Genomic DNA, 20499 nt, shown 5'->3' with positions numbered 1-20499 from the left:
CACGTGACCCCTTTTCATGTGTGGCTCCCTACTGTCCCTGGGATGAAGCTGAAGTTTCTCAGCATAATTTAAGATCTGATCCCCTCTAACCCTCAGTGCCTGGTCACTATCAGACTCAGTCACTAGTCTGCCTAAATCTTCTGATAGCTTCCCACCACACTTAGAATCAACGTGAGCTCCCTGTGCAGCCTATAAGGGCCTGTGTGGTCTGGCTCCTCCTCACCCCTCCAATTTCATCTCCTACCACTCTCCTGTTGGCATCAACTCACTCCAGCCACACTGGCCTCCTCTCTGTTCTAGAAATATGCCTACCTCACTCCCACCTCAGGGCCTTTACACCTGCAATTCCTTCTTCCTGGGATGTGCTTCTCCCAGTCTTCCATGTGGCTGGTTCTCTCCTATCATTCAAGTCTCTGCCCAAACAGCACCTCCTCCAAGAGGCCCACCCTGACCACCCTAGATAAAGCAGCCCCTGGTTACTCTCTGTCAATTATCCTGTTTTGTTTTCTTCATCATGCTCATGGGTTCCCGAGAGATCAGATTAACTTTTGCCAATTTGCCAATTTGTCATCTCCCCTGACAGAAGTTCAGCTCCAGAAGGACAGGACCTCTGTCTTACTCCCCACCGTCTCCCAACACGTAGCCCAGTTCCTGGCACATGGTCAGTCCTGCAGGAGTGGCCTCTGCCTGTTTCTCCAGCTTTGCGTCTACACTCCAGTTAACACGTTCCTGCCTCTGGGCCTTTGTCTCTGCCTGGATTCCTCACCCTTGCACAACTGGACTCTTTTCATCCTTTAGATCACAGTCTGAACAGCCCCTCCTTGTCCATCCTATCCAAGAGAGGTCTCCCTGTTACTTTTCCATCTCAGTCCCTTGTTTTCTTCCTTCAAAGGTTCTATCACAACCTGAAGTGTTTGTATTTGTCTATTTGCTTGTTTTTTTGTGTGTCTCCATATCTAAAACATAAGCTCCATGACATCAAGGACTAACACTGTCTTGATCACTGCTCTGTCTCTGGTCCCCAACATGGTGCCTGTTTCAGGATAGGTGATCATTAAAATTTGTTGGAAGACCAAGAATGCAATGGTTGGATGGATGAAGGAAGGAGTCAGCTGATCATGAAGAACTTACCCCTGCCGTGTCACAGGAACAGGAGGAGCCTGGAGGCTGGGAGACCCAGCAGAAGCTGCTAGAGGAGATGTGATGAGAAAGATGACAAGGCTGAGGCAGTGAGAAGAGGAAGGATGGACGCACAAGTCAACTGGAGTGGCAGTGAATGGGAGAACTCCTATTGACTGCACAGTTCGGGTCTTGGATGCCTAGTGGAATCTTGAGGCTGCTCAGTGGATTAGGAGAGAGAAGAGGAGAGTAGTAGGACCTCAGGCTTTGGGGGGCAGACACACTTGGGATGGGGTCCTGGATCTGTTACTTACATTGCAGAGGACCTTGGCTATATCCATGTATCCTCTCTCAGCTGCACTGCCCTCATATGTCAACTGGGGTTGTTAATAATAATGTCTGCCTCTTGGAGATATTGTGAAGGCTAAATGGAAGCCATGCATGCCAAGCATAGAGAATGGAAGCTGGCATAAGCCAGTGGCTCAGTAAATGGATGGGTGGGTGGATGGAGGATGGAAGGATGGATGGATAAAGGATGGAAGATGGATGGGTGGATGGATGGATGGATAGATGGAGGATGGAAGGATGGATGGATGGATGGATGGACAGAAGGTCCAAAAGGTGGTTTTTGTAATGTTAGAGAGTGAGAGATGGGATTTCTCAGAAAAACACTTCCAGCCATACAGTTGCAAATAAGGTAGGAAGGGACAGAAGGGGCTGAAAGAAAAAAAACAAATGCAGCTGCACAGGGGGCTCTCCCTTCAATCTGTTGAGGAGAGAGTTAACATAGCAGACCTGAGACTGCTCTCCTTAGAAAGGCCTGCTTGCAAGGTTGGCCCTTGGCCTTCATCTGGGAACTTAAATGGTGAACAGCTCCCTACACTGATATAAAACTTTCCTAAACGGTAAGTGTGGCTCCTGAGCCCAGACTGTAAGGACAGTATGCTTTATGCCTAACACCTGCCTTCCTGCTGGGAAGCTGGAATTTTGGTATGTGCTGGGGAGAGGGTGCCTACGTGACCAGCCTCCAGTAAGAATCTTGGGCACCAAGTCTCTAATGAGCTCCCCAAGCAGACGACTCTTCATATGTGTTGTCACAATTAGATGCTGGAGGAATTAAGCATGCCCTGTGTGACTCCACTGGGAGAAGATCCTGGAAGCTTGTGCCTGGTTTCCTCTGGACTTCGCCCCACGCACCTTTTCTCTTTGCTGATTTTTCTTTGTGTCCCTACATCATAGCCATGTCTGCTGAGTCTTGTGAGTCCTCTTTGAGAATCACCCAGCCCGGGGGTGGTCTTGGGGACCTCTGACACACAAGCTCCTCCTCTAAACAATGGAAGGAGAGCCACAGGGTGAGGACACATCCTACAGGTTATGGGTGGCAGATAAAACCCAAGGCATCCAGTTAAATTTGAATCTCAGACAAACAATATATATTTTTTTCCTTTGGCCACACTGCACAGCACGCAGGATCTTAGTTTCCCAACCAGGGATCGAACCCCTGCCCCCTGCAGTGGAAGCACAGGGTCTTAGCCATGGGACCACCAGGGTAGTCCTGACACAAATGATATATTTTTAACAGTATAAATATGTCCCAACTGTAGATAAACCACAAATAAGTTTTTAGTATAAGTATGTCTCAAATACTACATGAGACTAAAATTTTATTCATTGTTTATGTGAAATTTAAATTTAATGGCATCTTGTATTTTTATTTGCTAAATTTGGCAAACCTACTACAAGGAGACTCGGGCACCTTCAGTTGAGAGAGAGAGAGAGAGAGAGAAAAGAGGACACCTGGAAAGCATTACCTTCTTCCTTTTTGGACTGCTCCTCAAACTCGATCATTCAGCTTGATGCGTAGGAAGGATGTGAGCTTGGTTTCATGATCATAGAGACGCTCCAACTCTCGGATCTCCAGGTTGTACTGAGAGATGTCCTTCTGCTGGCGGTCCTTCATGGCAGCCATTCGAGCCATGGCTTCCAGCCTGGGCGAGGGGGGCACGACAGAGTCTGAGTGTCCGGAGGCGCCGTCCTTCTCCTCCCCTCTCCCTACCAGTCCAGACAGACTTCCTGACTGGTCAATGACCATCACTCCTTTTAATCATGGAGGTTTCTGGGAGTAGAGGAACAACTTTCCTCACCTGAATGACAGCAGTTGACAGCTCTAGACCACCCTCAGGAAATGATTTTCTATCATCATCATCATCACCACCACCATCACCACCATCATCATGATCATCATCACCATCAGCAACATCATCACCAGCAGCATCACCACCACCATCATGATCTTCACCACCATCACCACCACCACCACCATCAGTATCATCATTACCATCAGCAGTATCACCACCATCAGCATCATCACACATCACCATTATCACTAGTACCATCATCATCACCACTTGTCAAGTACTATGTCCCAGCCACTCGCTTATATACACATATTATTTAATCCTCACTACCACCTGAAGGGGTCCTCCAACAATGTAGTAGTGATGGAGCCAGGGTTCAAACCCAGATCTCTCTGACTCCAAAATCTGCACTCTTCACCACTAAACTGCATGCTTTTTGCCCCTCTAGGTGTGAAGCCGGGAGACAGCCCAGACTGAGAGGGACCCCTAGGACTAGAGGCAGGGACACCTGGGGGAGATGGTACAGCATAGGGGTTTGAGTCGCAACTCCACCACATCTGCCATTTATTTGGATCTCAGGTAAGTATCTTGGCATCTCTAAGCCTCCATTTTCTGGTCTGTAGAATGAGGATAATAACTCCTAGGGCTGTTGTGAAGGTTGAAATACTACCCAGAGCATCTAGCATCATGCTTGGCTGACACACAATCAGCACTCAGAGTTATTATGATGATGATTTCAGGTTCCTCAACACATAAGCACAGTGGGTAGAGGTGGCCCAGAGTAGGAAGCTCAGCAGGGGGCTGAGACATCTTTGCCCCCAGGGTCTCTCCCCCAGCCCACCTCTGCTCATAGGCCTGCGCAGACTGCTCGATGGCCATATTCATTGTTTTCTTCTGCATCAACAAGCGCCGATGAATCTGCTCATAGATGTTGTCATAAGCAGCCTTCTCATACCGTAGGTCCTCAGTCTCCTTCCGGAGCTTTGCATTGGTGGTCAGCATCTTGTCAAAGTGTACAGTGACCTGCAAAGAGGGCTCTGCTTCAAAATAAGGCTCACTCCTGGGGCATGAGACAAGCTTCCAGAAGGCAGCCAGAGGGTTGAAGGGTCTTCCCCTCACCTCCCACCCCAGGCCCACAGAACAATGGTTGGAGTGCTGCCTGGCCTGTGTGCACACCATCGTTCACCTTATCCCGACTCAACCAATGAGATGAGTATGTTCTGCTAATGGCTTCACAGACATCATTCTTCCCTCTTAGCAAAGGGAGGCAGAGTTGTTTGCAGAGTTTTTTTTGTTTGTTTGTTTTCTGGTCACGTTGCAGCACGTGGGATCTTAGTTCCCCGACCAGGGATAGAATCCGTGCCCTCTACAGTGGAAGCATGGAGTCCTAACCACTGGACCACCAGGGAATTCCCCCAGAGAACACCTTACGTACGAGATGCAAACGGGTTTCCAAAACGTGGATCCGTTTTTGCAGTTTCTGGGGGTTATTGGCCTCCTGTATTTTTGAGAAGATCTGTCTTTGGTTTATATATATATTTTTCCATCTGAATGATCTGAAAAGAAAAAGAGAAAGAGAGAGAGAGAGAAAACCCAGCTGTGTTAACATCTGTATGGGTACAAATGTGCCAGTTCACTAACTCAAGTGTGGTAAAACAAAAACTGCAATGTTCTTTCTTTTCCCATGAATGGAATTTTAATTCTCTCTTGGGTGTATGCTCAACTCAACTTAACCTTAGCCAGTTTGGGGCAAAATGAGGCAACTTAGGGTTTTTACTCTCACCCGTGCATGTACATTTCACTTACCTGTGGGCGAAAATTTCACCTGGCCGTAAAGCCACGGTTTCCAGCAGAAATGGCATTATTCCCCCAAGAAGCCTTCTGTAACCTTTGTTTTTTGTTTTGTTTTGTTTTGTTTTTTGCTCTTGCAATGATGACGATGCTAGTGGCACTTAATGGCAGGTCATGAGATGTCACATACCCTGCAACATGTAAGACAGCACCAAACATCCAAGAATTGTCCTCCATCCCTTTTGACTTTCCAGTGCCCCTCAGGATATTAGGCAGGTGAAGAACCTCTCTATAATTTTCTGTACCTAGAATCAAACTGTCTTTTACATATACACACACAGTATTTTTCATTAGGTTTTAATAGACACTTAATTATCCAGGAATGTAGTCACTGTATAAATCAAGAGAATGTTCGTTGATTTGTTTGGAACTTTACCAAGAGTTGGCCACCATTTTGGAAATCATGACACCAGCACAACCTGGATCATCATCTTTGAGTTGTGGATACAACAAGTCCAAATTGGTCTGCAGTGTGGAATCTTCAGTGATTCTGCATATCAATAATACTGGCCTCTGACTATATCTTTTAGACCAGCGGTCTGCAAACTAAGGCCCTGGGCCAAATCTGCCCCATTGCCTGTTTTTTGTTTGTTTGTTTGTTAATATTTATTTATTTATTTTGGTTGCACTGGGTCTTACTTGCAGCACGTGGGATCTTCATTGCGGCATGCAAGATCCTTTTTCTTTTTTTTAGCTACAGCATGTAGACTCTTAGGTGTCGCATGCATGCAGGATCTAGTTTCCCAACCAGGGATCGAACCCGGGCCCCCTGCACTGGGAGCACAGAGTCTTACCCAATGGACCACCAGGGAAGCCCCCCACTGCCTGTTTTCATAAATAAAGTTTTATTGGCACACAGCCATGCCCATTCTTTGCATTGTCTATGGCTGCTTTCATACTATGAAGGCAGAGTGGAGTAGTGTGGCCCACAAAGTCAAAATATTTACTATCAGGGCCTCTGCAGAGCAATTTGCTGGCCCCGGTCTCGATAAGTCAGGCCAAAACATGCACGTATCGAAATACATATAATTTTAGTATAAGTAGCTTTCCTTTATTTTTCCTTTGCATTATAGTTATGGCATCATATTGATTTAAAAGAAGAAGGATAAAGGATTATATCATCTATGAATTTCACTTCAGGATTGTAAAGGAGGTATTACCAAACATTTGCTGTTAAAAAGGGGCATTGGCAGTTGAGTGACTCATAATTTCAAGTGTCAACAACTAAAAATGATTAAGTTCAATTAGGTTCAGGTCTTGCTAAAAACATGCTTTCCTTGGGAATTCCCTGGTGGTCAGTGGTTAGGACTCCTCCCTTTCACTGCTGAGGGCCCGGGTTCAATCCCTGGTGGAAGAACTAAGATCCCACAAGCCGTGCGGTGTGGCCAAAAAATAAAATAAAATGAAGCATTTTAAAAAACATATGCTTTCCTCACAAGAGTTTACCCTCTCTGCCTTTATGGGCACAGATCTCAGCAGCCTTCCTTCAGGGGCAGCAGCTTGTATCAATTAGAAACACATGCAACTACAAATTACAGAAAGCCCAACTAACAATGGTTTAAACAAATTATGGTTTATCTTTCTCTCATAATACACTGCTGGCTTAAGTTCAGTAACTCAAGGAGGTAAAAACGAGATCTCTGTAATTCACCTGGCTTCTCCCTCAAAAGATGGCTGCCATTGCACCAGCCTTCACACAGTTATGTTCCAGGGAGGAAAGTAGAGGAAGCAATATGGATGAAGGGTACGACCTATACCTGGAAAGCAAAACTTTCCCAGACACCCCTAACAGATATCCCCTTACATTTCATTGTCTACCTTTAGGTGCAAGGGAAAATGGGAAATGTAGCTTTTTAGCTGGGCACATGCTCACCTGAATAAAGTCAGGGATCTGTTAGAGAGGAAAACATAAAGAATGGCAGTGTCACCCACAACACTATGTAGTTACAGTTGCTTCAAGGAAATTCAGGCCCAATATTGCCAGATCTTCCAGTTTTTTTTAAAAGGGAAGCCAGATATCTGAATTTTTACATGAAATCTCCTGATTTTTAACATGTTAGGCCAAAGCCTTCATGTTGTCAGGCTCAGCCTGTCAGACCAGCCACTGGTCTACTCATACATTTAGGGTCATGGAAGACCCACAGAAAAGTGATGAAAGATGGTTTTTAGGCAGCAAGAGATGCTTAATGGAAGACAGAAGAATGTTCCAGAACCAGGAGGCTGGCAGAGGTGACAACAGCCAGAACTGTACTGTGGTGGACATGGTGGGTGGTTAACCCGTCGTGGGTGTTTTGGGAAAGAATACCCATCCCACCCCAGAAGACTGATCCAAGCCAAGCATGGTAACTCTAATCACTCTTCTTATGATTTATTTATTCAGGGATGGGCAAGACTAAACCAGTTGGAGCCTCTGGCTGTCTGGTAGGGAAGCATCTGGAAAAAGTTTCCTCATTCCTAAGAGAGTCATAGGAAGAGATGGTCTGTCTTCTCCTGACGGTATTGTTCCATCTGGATGTGGTCCCTGGAACTGCTGCTGCTGTCTTGTCCCCAAAGGACAAAGACAAATACCTTGATAACCTAATTGAGCTGCTGATTCAACCAACCCTGAAGCTTGCATTATCTTTATACTTCCTGTTATATGAGATAAAAACATTTTCTTATTGCCAGTAATCTACTTATGGAAGGTGGGCTCTGCCTCCAAACCCAAGGGATAAATCATCATTGGTCTAAACTAGGGGTTGGGAAACTTTATCTTAAAGGGCTAAATAGTAAATATTTTAGGCTTCAAGGACGAAGAGATTAGTATGTAGGTACTCACATAACCATTTAAAAAGTAAACATTTAAGATGTAAAAACCATTCTTTGCTGGAGGGCCATAAACAAACAGACCAGACTTGGTGCTTGCACTGTAATCTGCTGCCCCTGGTCTACCCCAAAGCAATTACAGAAATTCCATTTCCCTTTGGCCCGTGATTGGCCAAGGAATGAGCATATACCCTAGCCCTGGCCAATCAGAGAAAATCTGCTGGAGGAATTTTGTAAAATATTCTCCCTCTCATAAGAAGAGAATATCATGTACAAAAACTTCCCATCCTTTCTTCCTATTTTTGAATGCAATTATATGAGACATTATACTAGCTAAGCTTTGGCAGCCATCTTGTGACCATGAGGGGAAGGCTGGTCAAGAGAGTCATAGAGAAAAAGAAGAACCCATCATTGTAGAGCTGCTAAACCATCCCTGGGATGGCCTATTTCTAGTCAGACATCATATTAAGTGAGAAAAACAAACCTCTGTTCTCCCAGTTGCTTCCAGTCAAGAATTCTATTATCAATACTTGCAGCCCAACACATTCTCAAGCAAAAGATCAGGCACCAAGGGAGCCATTGGGTCTCACCCAAAACTAGTAAGGTATATGAATGCTGTTTATGATTGATATTAGCCAGGCTTTGGACGTTAGCTGGAACACACACACATACACTCCCCCACAAACTCCCTCACAGCAAAAACAAATTACTTCATCAGTGCTGACAAAGTCAGATTCAAGTCAAGTCAGGTTCCTATTCTACTCCATTCTCCTCTCCTGTTCTATGCACAAGGCAGCATCCTCAACACAAACCCCCTCCAGCTCTCTTATGAAATAAAACAAATGACTTGTTTTGATATATGGGAGGGCAGCATCCTCCACCATATATTAGGTGTGGCATCACATGCTCTGAAAGGATGCCTGCCCTAGCCCGAGTTGACCCCCAGAGTCCTAGGGCTCCACCTACTTGCCAAAGGAAGCTGTGGCATCAGCTCTTGTGATTAAATTCAGAGCTGTATTCCCTTTGGCACCTTTATGTCAGACGCTGCTTTTGTGATGCTGAAAGTAATTAGGCTTCAGCCCAATGGGAGACATTAGCCAAGGCTGTGGCTGATGGGGAAATACGTTGCCTACACTAGATGCTCAGCAGGAAGGCATCAGCTTATTAATTATTTTGTGAGGCTAAGCAGGGCCCAGTGATATCCTCACCTCCACTGACCCCTTGAAAGGACAAAGCTCTGGGCATTGTGTGGCGGACACAGCAGGAGGGGATTCTGGGAGCTGCCTGCACTGAGATGGAATTAGACCAAGTGGGTTTTTGTGTTGGGCAGTGAGTGCCGTACTCTTTGGAGGATTCCAAAACTAGGTTGCCTTTTCTAATGTTTCTGAGAATCCACATCCCCATTTTTCTTCTTCACTTTTATTGCCTCCTTTCTCATACATTCATATGTTTGTCCACTCATTCATTCATTCACTCATTCATCAGTTTTATTAAGCCCCTGCTTGGTGCCAGACAACAGGGGTATGATGGTAACCAAGACAGAGTGGTCCCTGCCCTCAGGGAACCTACAATCTAGGACTGGAAACAAGCCAGGAAGCATGATGAGCCCTAGGAGAGAGGAGATAGATGGTAATTTGCACACACACAGCAGGGGCATGTAGCAGAGAAAGATGAGGGGACAACTATCTTGCAGAAACAGCATTTGAGCTGAGACGCAAAGGATGAATAAGACTCCCCCAAGCAGAGAGGACGGGGAACATCACTCCAGGCAGGGGGAACAGCATGTGCAAAGGTCTGGAGGTGAGAGACAGCACTGTGGATCCATGAAGGCAGCCAGTGTGGATGGAGCACAGAGGAGAAGGAGGCAGGAGAGAAGGTGGAAGAGGCAGGAGGGGCTGAGGCAGCAGAGCCGGCAAATACACCAGGAACTTGGGCCCTTATCACAGCAAGAGTTGGAAATTACTGAAGAGTTTGAAGCAGAAGAAAGGTGTAATGAGATTTCCAGATTCATTCAGTCAGTAAATATTTATTGAGGACCTGCTAGGTGCTGGACACTGGGATAGGAACAGGGGGTACAGTAGGGAACAAAACAGACTCACGCAGGTGACAGGTTAGGGAGACATTAGACAACACCCATATTAAGGCATAATTACCACCGTGAAAGGTACTGTGAAGGAGGTGCCATGGGGTGACATGAAAGAGGGTAGGGGGTGCACTGGGATCTTCTATTCGCCCCCCAAGATCTACTCTCCACCCTGCTCTGTGCCCCAGGAAGCTAACCGGGAAGGATCCACAATGGCTTCCTTGTAGTTGGGGTCAGAGGTGAGAAGAAAGAGAGGTTGTGGTATTTACTCCAGGTTCCAGAATGCCCTACTCGTCCGAGTACCCTACAGAGTGTGCTATTTGTTCCTGGCCAAGAAACTAACACCAGGGGCATATACTTTAAACCGGAGAGAGGGCATAGAGAAGGCCTCCCTGAGAAAGTCACCTTCAGGCTGAGACATAAAGATAAGCAACTAGGGTAAGGCAGTGTGGGGAGCATGTGCAAAGGCCCTGAGGTGAGAAAAGGCTCAGCATTATTTGAAAGAAAGAAAGAAGTCTTTTGCAGCTGGAGTGTGAAGAGTTAAGGAAGAAATGACATGGGATGAGCCTAGAGGGGTAGGCAGGGTCTTTCAAACGATACTAAGGGATTAACACTGTATAGCAAATGTCTCTAGCTCTTTGCTTTCTGGATCCATGAGGGTTGCACTTCCTAGGCCCTTTTGTGAATGGGTAGAGTTGACTATTTTGGGTCAAGATAGTCTACCAAACTACGGGTTTGGTAGACTATCTTGAGCCAATGAGTCATGAACAGAAGTGACACATGTCACTGGAGCATTCAACTGCCAGTGTGAGACCCTCAGGACTCACTTTTTTCTACCACAGTACCTGGCAACGTTCAAGATGGGGGCTATCCCATTAGCCTGGCCCCAGGATGAGAGGATATAGGAGCCCCTAGCCAATCCGCGATAGACATAAACCATGAATGGGAAAGAAACCTTTGTTGTTTTAAACCACTGAGTTGGGGAGAGGGAATTTTGTTACTGCAGCATAACCTAACCTCTCCTGACTGATACAGTAAGGATTGGGGCATTTAGTCTTACTGTAATGGGGAGGCAGTGGAGACCACAGTGAGGAAATGGATCAATAGAGCTGAGAGATCAGGGGTTACAATGGTGGTGGAGACAGTGACCACAGTCACGTTTAGAAAAGCCAACGGTGGGGATATGGTGGGGAGTACACCTCCTGCACTCCTTCCCCTTGCTCGGTGTTCTGGTTAACCCTTTAAGAGAAAGACCACACCTTCTCATCCAGTTCAGCCAACAGCACTTTCATCGATTTAATCAGGGCCTCGTAGTCCTCCTTGGTTTGCAGCAGGAAACACAGCTCCATGTAGTTTTTCTCATTCAGATCCAAGTTCCTGGAGGACTTGATGAGATTCAAAAGCAGGGTGATCTCATCCTGCTCCTCCTGCAGGGTCTTGATTTCCTTGCTGTTGGGAAAGCAGCATGTGATTAACCCTGAACCCCTGAGTTTGCCTGGATCAGACACTCCAGGCCCCTTGGTCCTGAAAGGAGACTCAGAGGGGTACTTCCCACCCCAGCAAGTGGAAGAGACTCACCCAAGGTCTCCAACCCAGGTCCAGAACTCAGATGTCCTTTGACCCAGTTCACTGCAACTTCCACTGCTCCGCCCTTCTCTGAGCGGCATTTTTTTTTTTACTCCTCAGAACAATTTGCAGCTGTGCCTGTCAAAACCCATTACCTAGTCATGGTGAGAGCCCCCAAGTTCTCTTTTGCCAGCAGCTCACTGACATCTGTCTGATTTTGCAGACTTTCTTTTCCGGCTTTACAGCCAGTTATCTCTGGTAATAAGAGGCAAGCCCATGAGGCAGGATCTTTCAATTGTGCATCAACACAGAGCTGCACAGGAACCTCTAACCCCCACCAACTTTTCTACTCAGGGGCTACTGATTTATGAAATTGGCTGACATGAGTCTCCTTCTCTTCCTCTGTCTGCTCTGGAGAAGAGAGGGTGTCGGGGACGTGAGCAACCAGGGATTTCTAAAAGAGAAAAGAAGACTCAGGCAACTGCACGGCAACTGAGCAACAGGAAATGGTACAGAGGCCGAGTTTCTGGCAAAGTCTGGGCAGCCTATTCCTGCTGCTCAGTGCGGTTTGCAGACTAGCTGCCTCACTGCCCTTTGGAAGCTTGGAGAAATGCAGCAGCTCAGGTCTCAATCCAGGACCTACTGAATCAGAATGTGCTTTGTAACAAGATCCTCAAGTGACCTGTACGCACTTTAAAGTTTTGGAAGCGCCACTCTAGAACAGCAAAGAATGTTCAAGGGCGGGGTCTGCAAAGCTTTTTCTATAAAGGGCCAAAGAGTAAATACTTTGGGTTTTGCAGGCCAGAGGGTCTCTGTTGCAACTACTCAACAAAGCAATCATAGGCAACACAAAAATGAAGAGGCGTGGCTGTGTGCCAATAAAACTTTATTTACAAAAACAGGCAGCCACTCAGACTTGGCCCATTGGCCACCGTTTGCTGACTGATGTTCTAAAGCAGCACTGTCCAGTAGACCATTCTGCAGTGATGCAAACGTCCTCTAGCTGCGCTGTCCGACAGCATCCATCAGGCATGTGTGGCTATTGAGCCCTTGAAACGTGGCTGGTGCAACTGAAGAACTGAATTTCTAATTTTATTTATTTTAATAAATTGCAAATGTAAATAGCCACATGTGGCTAACAACCACTGGAGTGCATGCCCAGTTCTAGAGCATCTTGTCTTCTTAACCTGGCCCTTGGGACTTTTCTCCCCCTAAGCCCCTCTTGGGAGGGGTCTTTGCTAAGGTGCAGAGAAAAGAGAGAGAGAGAACCGGATAGTAAGTCAGAGTTAGGCTTTCGGGGGTGCAGTGAGGTCGGAAAAGCAAAAGGAAGGTTTGTCCGCCTTTAGGCAGGGCTGGGACTGCAGTGAGGGGAGTGAGGTGCCCCAGAATTTAAGGAGGTCTTCATTTTCAGGGTGGTATAGGTGCAGGGTCTGCGCTGGGGAAAAGCACCTCCTTAAATATTACACCCTAAGCACCTCACTCACCTCACCCCAGGTCTCTTCCACTCTCCTCCCCTTCAGTTCCACCACAGTGAAACCAGATCAAATGGATCGGGGTAGAGTGAGATGCAGAAGGGTAAGTAAGATTCAAGAAAAACTGAAACCACATCAAGAAGTAGGCATTTCCTGATGCCCACCAAGGGTAGGCTGTGAATCAGGGTCACCAGCACAGATGTGCAGGTTGTGGACTGCACAGCCCAAGGGAGCACCATCTGCTTGAAAACATGTCATTGATTTGTTGATTTACTCCACTTTTCTGCGAGACACTTTGTCTTGTTTTAACAAAATCCCTACATAATGACAATGTTTCCAGCAGATGGCACTAAAGGGTCTTTGAGAAAGGGTGCCTTTTTCTAATTCACGTAATGATCCCATATGGACTAGCAGTGGCTCTGAGTGAACCAATCCATGGAAAATCTAAAGAACCCCTTTTCCCTACCCTCTGAACTTCACACATCATCTAACAGTAAAATTTTCTAACAATAGGCAGTTACTGCCTGTATAAACATTATGAATGTGGTTAAGGAATCACATTTCTTTGGACGGAATCTAAGAATGCTTGTTTAATGTTTGTTTATTCAACCTCAGGGAACACCCTTCTGTTGCCCAAAGAAACTATACACACCATAATTTCTAGGGCAACTCAATTTCAAATATTCAGGCCTGCAGATCCCATAATAACGCACAAGCAGGAAACGTCCTTTGGGGTATCCACCGACTGGTGATTTCCCCTTCTCTGGGAACTCCCCACCTTTACTGCTAGAACCGCTGGGGATACCCATAGCTATTTTTTGTCCTATGGCTCAGCACCCCCCCCAGGCCACAGCTGAATGGGCCAGAAGTAGACACCAGACCCAAGCTAAGCCAATCAGATTCTCCCTCTCCTGGGAATTTTGGGATTGGAATTGACTAAGAACAGTCTCTCTGTGTGGCCTTTGGTCGCTCAAGAATTGGAGGCAGCCATCTCCCACCAGCCACGGCTGAGATTCAGAGAGGAAAGAACAAAACCCATGTGTTGAAAGAAACAGGAACCAGAATCACTTTCTTGTTTGGGTCCTTCACTGAGACATGGGTGCGCTGCTCCCCTTGGAGTCCCTGAGACACCCTGAACTCTGAGAATAAATCTCCTCTCCCCACTGAAGCTATTCCAAGTGGGTCCCTGCCCCAGACCCCATCAGAAGGCAAGCCCCATGAAACCAAACCCAACATTTTCTCCAAGTTCACTCAGTACAGAACTCTGAGCATCACTTACTGCTGGTTTGTGATCTTCTGCTGGGAGCAGAAGTTAAAGGACTTCCGACTGTCCACCATCTTCCGGAACTGCTGCCTCAGCTTCTGAAGCTCTGCCTCGGCCAGCTGCTCTTTGGTCTTCTCCGAAGGTTCCTGGGAATTTTCAGGGTCTTTTCTTCTGTGCTTCTTTTGAGTGAGACAGGGTGAGTGTTAAGCAACAGGTTAGGTGACTAGAAAAGCCCACATTTCAGCTTAAGGGTGGAGGGCAAGAAGAGTGCTTGGGGCAGGGCTGGAGTAGGAAGACCACCCTTGGGTGATGTCAACTGCTTAGGTGTTACATGGAAAACCCACCCTGGGTTGCCAGGGTGGAGAGGAAGCTGGACCTCATTACTGCATACTGAAGAGGTGGTCTTGCTGTGTGACCTTGGGTGAGTCACTTAACATCTCTGAGTCTCCAGTCTCTCATCTATAAAATGGGCACACATAGATTTGTTGTCAGGATTAGTTGAGTTAATACGTGTACAGAGGACCGCACAATGCCTGACCCCACAGTAAGCCCTCTGTATGTAGGAGCTGCTGTTACCCACCATCCACATCTTGAAGGAATTGTGCTTTCGCTCTCCTCAGACATTGTATCCAGGGAGGTCAAAGCTAGCAAGTGCTCCTTTCTCTCTCTGCGATACCTGTCCACAGTGGCGAAAGGAAGAGAACTTGTGAGCCACCCCTGCTGGTGGTGCAGGACCCGGCAGCACCCTCTCCCTTCCCCACCTCCCGCAGACCTTCCTCCTCCCACAGCTTGGCACACGAGGAGGACACGGCAGATGGCTGCCCGGGTGTGAGAAGAGGCTTTTTTTTTTTTTTAAGCAATGTTTGCCTGAAACCTGTTCCTCTCATGATTTATTATTAGGAGCCAGGCAGATGGTTCTGGCATGTCTGTTACCCTCTTGCTCCTTGTGTTCCCAAAGAAGAGGGGCAAGATGGCATCAGGGCAGTGTCTCCTCTGATGGGGTTACATCGAAATTCGCCCAGCTTCAGCTGTGGGGACACTCCCCCCCACTTTTAAAGCAGGAGCCAGTAGTACTGAGAGACATTAGGTATTCAAAGAAGGCGACAATGCTAACCCTCTGAGCCCTATGGTGCTGTAAGATCCACTGCACCCCAACTCCCAGGCTTTAGGAGCTAGATTCTTAAACAAGAAACTTCTAGCTTTGCCACCCACTGAGGGGTCCTACAGTGCAGTGGTTTAAAGCATTGCTGTGTCAACCATCAGATCTCAGCAAAAATTCCTCCTTGGCCACTTGTTAAGTTTGAGCAAGTCATTTCAGTTCTCTGGGCCTTGGTTTCCTCATCTGGAAAATAGGAGAAATTCTAGAAGCCACTTCACAGGTTGTTCAGCATGTAAGGCACTAAGCCTGGCACAAGGTAAGTCCTCAGTAAACAGTGGCTGTTACGATGTGGTGCGATATGGGTCTTTTCATAGGATGAAGGTTCAGCATAAAAAATATTTATGTGTGGGCTTCCCTGGTGGCACAGTGGTTGAGAGTCCGCCTGCCAATGCAGGGGACACGGGTTCGTGCCCCGGTCTGGAAAGATCCCACATGCCGCAGAGCGGCTGGGCCCGTGAGCCATGGCCACTGAGCCTGCGCGTCCGGAGCCTGTGCTCCGCAACAGGAGAGGCCACAACAGTGAGAGGCCCGCGTACCACAAAAAAAAAAAAAAAAAAAAAAATTATGTGGGCTTACGGGGCATCCAGCATTCCTCTGTCTCCTGGTAGCAATACCTGGAATTTCCAGTGGGAAGCCACTCCCTCCCTTACTCCTGGTCATTTTCTGCGCCCCTGAGGTTGACCCTACTCCATCAACTTCTGGATTGCAACCTATGACTCTGGATGGGTCAATCAGAGTGCCAGATCCCTGGCCAATCTGCATAATTCCAGCCCCCTGGCCTGAGTGATCAGTTCAGGAATGGGCACATGACCTTGCCTAGTCCAAGCAGAGTGAATAGTGGAATTTAAGCTTGCACACACAGGAAGAGAGAAACTCTGTTTCCTGCTGCACTTTAACCTATGTGAATGAGGTTGGGAGTGGCTGGCAGCCATCTTGCCTCTTCAGGGAGCCTGAGAATAAAGCTATCACTGAGGACAGAAGACAAAATCAAGAGAAATTGAACCGTAGGGGAATCATCTGAGCCCCTGGATATAGCCAAGCCTGAAGATACCTCTGGGTCATGTCCAATTACATGAACCAACATATTCTCCTAAAGCAATCCGAGATGAGTTTTCTGTCACTTGCAACCAAATGAGTTCTCATGCCTGAAGTACCTAGATCTCTTTAGCATAAAAACTAAGCCCCTACTGTGTGCTAAATATTGTAGGGAATTCAGGGATAAGTTAACCTTCAAGGTGGTATGAACCCTGCCCAGGGCAAAATAGTGGAAAAGGCTGCAAAAAGGAGATGATTTTCAATTTGGGTTTTGAAGGATTAATAGGAGTTCACCATGCAGAGAAGAAAAGTGGGGAAGGAATTTGGGGTAAAGAGAACTGCCTGGGCAAAGGCTGAGAAGCAAGTGAATAAAAGGAGTGTTCAGAGACTGATGTGTGGTCTAGTGTAGGCGGCAGTACCCACTGGGAAGTGACTGGCCAAGAGGTCTGGAAAAGCCAAGATGTTCCTTAAAAGCAGGGATGTAAGAAGATCAGCCTGTAAGAGACGAGTTAATCGCCTTCCAACAGTCACTTCTCCTTCATGAAGGGTTGTTGCTAAGGTAGTTGCCTAGCCAGGGGTTACACTTCCCAGCTCCTCCTGAATCCAGGCAGAGCTACGAATTCTCACCCATGGAATGTGAGCAGAGAGGTGTGTCACTTCCAGACCATGACTTTTTAAGAAGTGGATGTGACATTTCCATCCTGTCTTCCCAATCTGACATCTATGTGAGGCGCAGCCATAGATGGGCAGAGCCACAAGACAGGTCTCTTAAATCAACTTGTGGAAGAAGTCACCTGCCAACCACGAAATCCTCATTGGACTGTTACAAAAAAGAGAAATTAATTTCTGTTGTGTTAAGCCAATGAAATGAGGGGGCATCTTTGCTACAGCAACTAGTATGACTCTAAGAATGCTCTGACTTCTTCTTTCCTAACAGGACTCTGAGCTTATCCCTCCTCAATCTGCCCAGTTCCAGAGGATGAATCATGATTGGTTCCCACTAATCATAGTAACCCATTTCCCTTTGTCAATGATTGGTTGAAAGATGAACATGTGACTCAGATCTAGCCAAAGAGACATAAGGAGATGTCTATTCCTATTCCTTTGTGATAAAAAGAGCTTGTCCATGTTCCCCTCTCTTTTGCTTTTGGAAATTATTGTGAAGGTTACAATGGTTGGTGCTGGAGCAACCATCCTGTGACCAGGAGGAGAAATATCACTGTCACACTAAAGAGAACAAAGAAGAAATATGGGGGGAAATTTAGGGCCTCACTGACACTTTGCCACTGCCCCATCCTTGGAACCGCCTACCCTAGGCTTCTCGTTAAGTGAAATAACTAAGTGTCACTATTGTTTAAGGCACCCTTATCAAGTATTTTGTTCATTGCAGCCTAGATCATTCCTGCCCTACATGATCCACTATCTTGAAAATGATTCTCAATCTGCTGGGTGATAAGAATATAGTGGCTGAGACTGTAAGACCTCTGGCGTTTCCCTAATATGTTCTAGAGGGTTTCTAGAGGGTTTGAGGACTAACTGATTTTTGGTAAATCATATTTGAAGGAAAATATCTAATGTTGGAAAATTCCCACAGGCAGGGAAGTGGAATAAAGACTATGGTTCCATAGCTTGATTATTTCTGGAAGAGCCCTCAAGGTACGGGTAGAGGCTATGGCAGGATTTATTAGACTGATAAGGTTTGGGCAAAGAATACTCACTTTAGGACCTCTTTCAATTCTAGAATTTTGTGCAGCTCCGATTTCACATCGTGCAGAAGCTTTTCTATGTTTAAGGGTTCTTTTGATCCTAAGTGGATCTGTAATGCACCCTTCTAAAAGCATGACTAAATAAAGTATGCTTGAAATTCACTGACAATGTGATTTCTCTCTCTGATCCTCAGTCTCCTGATCTATAGAAATGGGGATGCTCACCCCCACACTCAGCATAATGTATATAAAGCTCTTAGCGCAGTGCCTAGCACATGACAGGTGTCTGATGAATGTAACTTGTCTGTGAATCAGGATTTTCAAGTGTCAGTTTATCTTGCCCTTGAGTTAACTGGTTGTGTTGTGTGTTTTTCCCCAGGAGCTGGAGGCTCCGTCAACGCCTACCTTTTCGCTGATACATACACACACTCACAACCAGGCTCCCCCTGGGATACTGGCTTTTCTCCGGCTTCCAGACACCAACACAAGTTTTTCCCTTTCTGTGCTCTGTGGGCTGGACCCACTCTGTTCCCTGGGAACAGATCGACCCCCATTCTCACAGCTGGGCCTTCAGAGAGCACCTGCAGGGTGTCCTGGGCCCTGGCACACCACCCTCTTAGTCAGGGGTCTCAAACTTGAGGCCCACAGGACAAATTCAACCTGCCTTCAGTTCTTTTTAGCAGGCAGTGTTTTAAGATGTGAATATGGGTCATGCACTCACACTCCTGGCTGCAGGCTCCATTCCTCCCCATTGCCTAACTCCTCCTCCCCCCAATTCCCACATTTCCTGTAACTGCCTGGAGCCAGCAGGAATTTGAGTCTGTGGTTCCTGGGAGGAATCTCAAAGCTGCCCATCTGTGTGCGCTGGAAAGTGCTAAGAGATCTAGAGGTCCAGGTCAGGGAGCATCACAAACATGCCTCCTGCTCCCCGGACCTCAGTCTATCCACTACAGTATCTGTAGTCCTGGGCACATGATAAGCTCTTAGCAAATGCTATTTAAATGAATAAAGTCTCCTCCCAGGTGGGAGAAGACTTTATTGTCTAATATTTAATTAGCTGGGGTAGAGGAGGCTGGATCCTCCTCTGCTGCTGAATTTTAACAATCTGACCTTAAAAGAAAATCCTGACCCCTGAAGGGCAGGGCCCCTGGGACAGGCCACTATGTGGGTTATAAATTCCAAGTCTGAGAGAGGAGGATCCTGTAAAAAAAATGAAGCCAAGGCTGCATGCATAACATGGTTTAAACATGTGCTTGGAGCACTAATCAAGCAGAGGTGCAGAAACACCCACAGATTTTTTAAAATTGGGATCGTTACAGGGGGAAATGGAAGTTTGTTGTACTTTCCTTGGAGTTATTTTACACACTGTAATTTATTTACGTTTAATTCATGGGGGCCAAGATATTTTCCAGGTTTAGGGGCAGCTAAACGTCCGAAGGGGAGAGGGGCAGCCGCCACGTCTTTGCTTTCCCCAGCAGGGGGAGCTGTGGAGCAGCAGGCGCGGCTGCGCGCGCAGTGAAACTTACCAGGGACGCCCTGCAGGACAGCTCCCACCGCGTGTCCAACGGCCACTGCAGCTGCGTGTCCGACGGCGCCGGGAGGACTGATTGCTGTGCGGCTGCGCTGAGCCAACCCCCATTCTCACGTCCGGGCGTTCTCGGAACCCTGGAACGGGCGCCTTTGTGACTCGCACAGACGGGGCGTTTTCCATCACCATTCCATCTCCTCTCTCATTCACCTGCATGTCCTCTCACTGTCTCCCTACTCCCCATCTCACACTCACCCGTACTTACAGCAACCCTGCTGGGTACGTACACTACAAAGGAACCCAGATCTCTCTCTCTCTCTCTCTTTTTCTTTTTTTTAATAAATTTATTTATTTTTGGCTGTGGCTGCTTGGGTCTTTGTTGCTGCCCGCCGGCTTTCTCTAGTTGTGGCGAGCGGGGGCTACTCTTCGTTGTGGTGCGTGGGCTTCTCATTGCGGTAGCTTCTCCTGCTGTGGAGCACAGGCTGTAGGTACACGGGCTTCAGTAGTGTGGTGCATGGGCTTCAGTAGTTGTGGCACGTGGGCTCAGTAGTTGTGGCTCATGGGCTCTAGAGCGCAGGGTCAGTAGCTGTGGCTCACGGGCTTAGTTGCTTCGCGGCACGTGGGATCTTCCCGGACCTGGCCTCGAACCCGTGTCCCCTGCATTGGCAGCCAGGTTCTTAACCACTGCACCACCAGAGAAGTCCAGAACTCAGATCTTTCTGCTCTGCAAAAAAAGAAAGAACTTGAGACAAATAACCACGGGTGCAGAGGAA

General features: G+C 47.1%; 1 protein-coding gene across 1 annotated transcript in view; it reads right to left on the bottom strand.

Moving 5' to 3' along the window:
- Positions 1 to 14483, bottom strand: part of CCDC63 (coiled-coil domain containing 63) — a 28169-nt gene extending 13686 nt beyond the window's left edge. The window contains 7 exon segments of the mRNA XM_060029368.1: positions 2931 to 2962; positions 2964 to 3107; positions 4099 to 4280; positions 4693 to 4788; positions 4790 to 4813; positions 11256 to 11445; positions 14314 to 14483. Coding sequence (XP_059885351.1) covers positions 2931 to 2962; positions 2964 to 3107; positions 4099 to 4280; positions 4693 to 4788; positions 4790 to 4813; positions 11256 to 11445; positions 14314 to 14372 — 727 coding nt within the window. The 5' untranslated portion in view covers positions 14373 to 14483.
- Positions 14484 to 20499: the final 6016 nt, after the last annotated feature.

This window comes from Delphinus delphis, chromosome 13 (genome assembly GCF_949987515.2).
Source record: "Delphinus delphis chromosome 13, mDelDel1.2, whole genome shotgun sequence".
NCBI classification, from domain to species: domain Eukaryota; kingdom Metazoa; phylum Chordata; class Mammalia; order Artiodactyla; family Delphinidae; genus Delphinus; species Delphinus delphis.
Note: the sequence above shows the minus strand (reverse complement) of the source record. Positions and strands in the feature narration are given on the sequence as shown.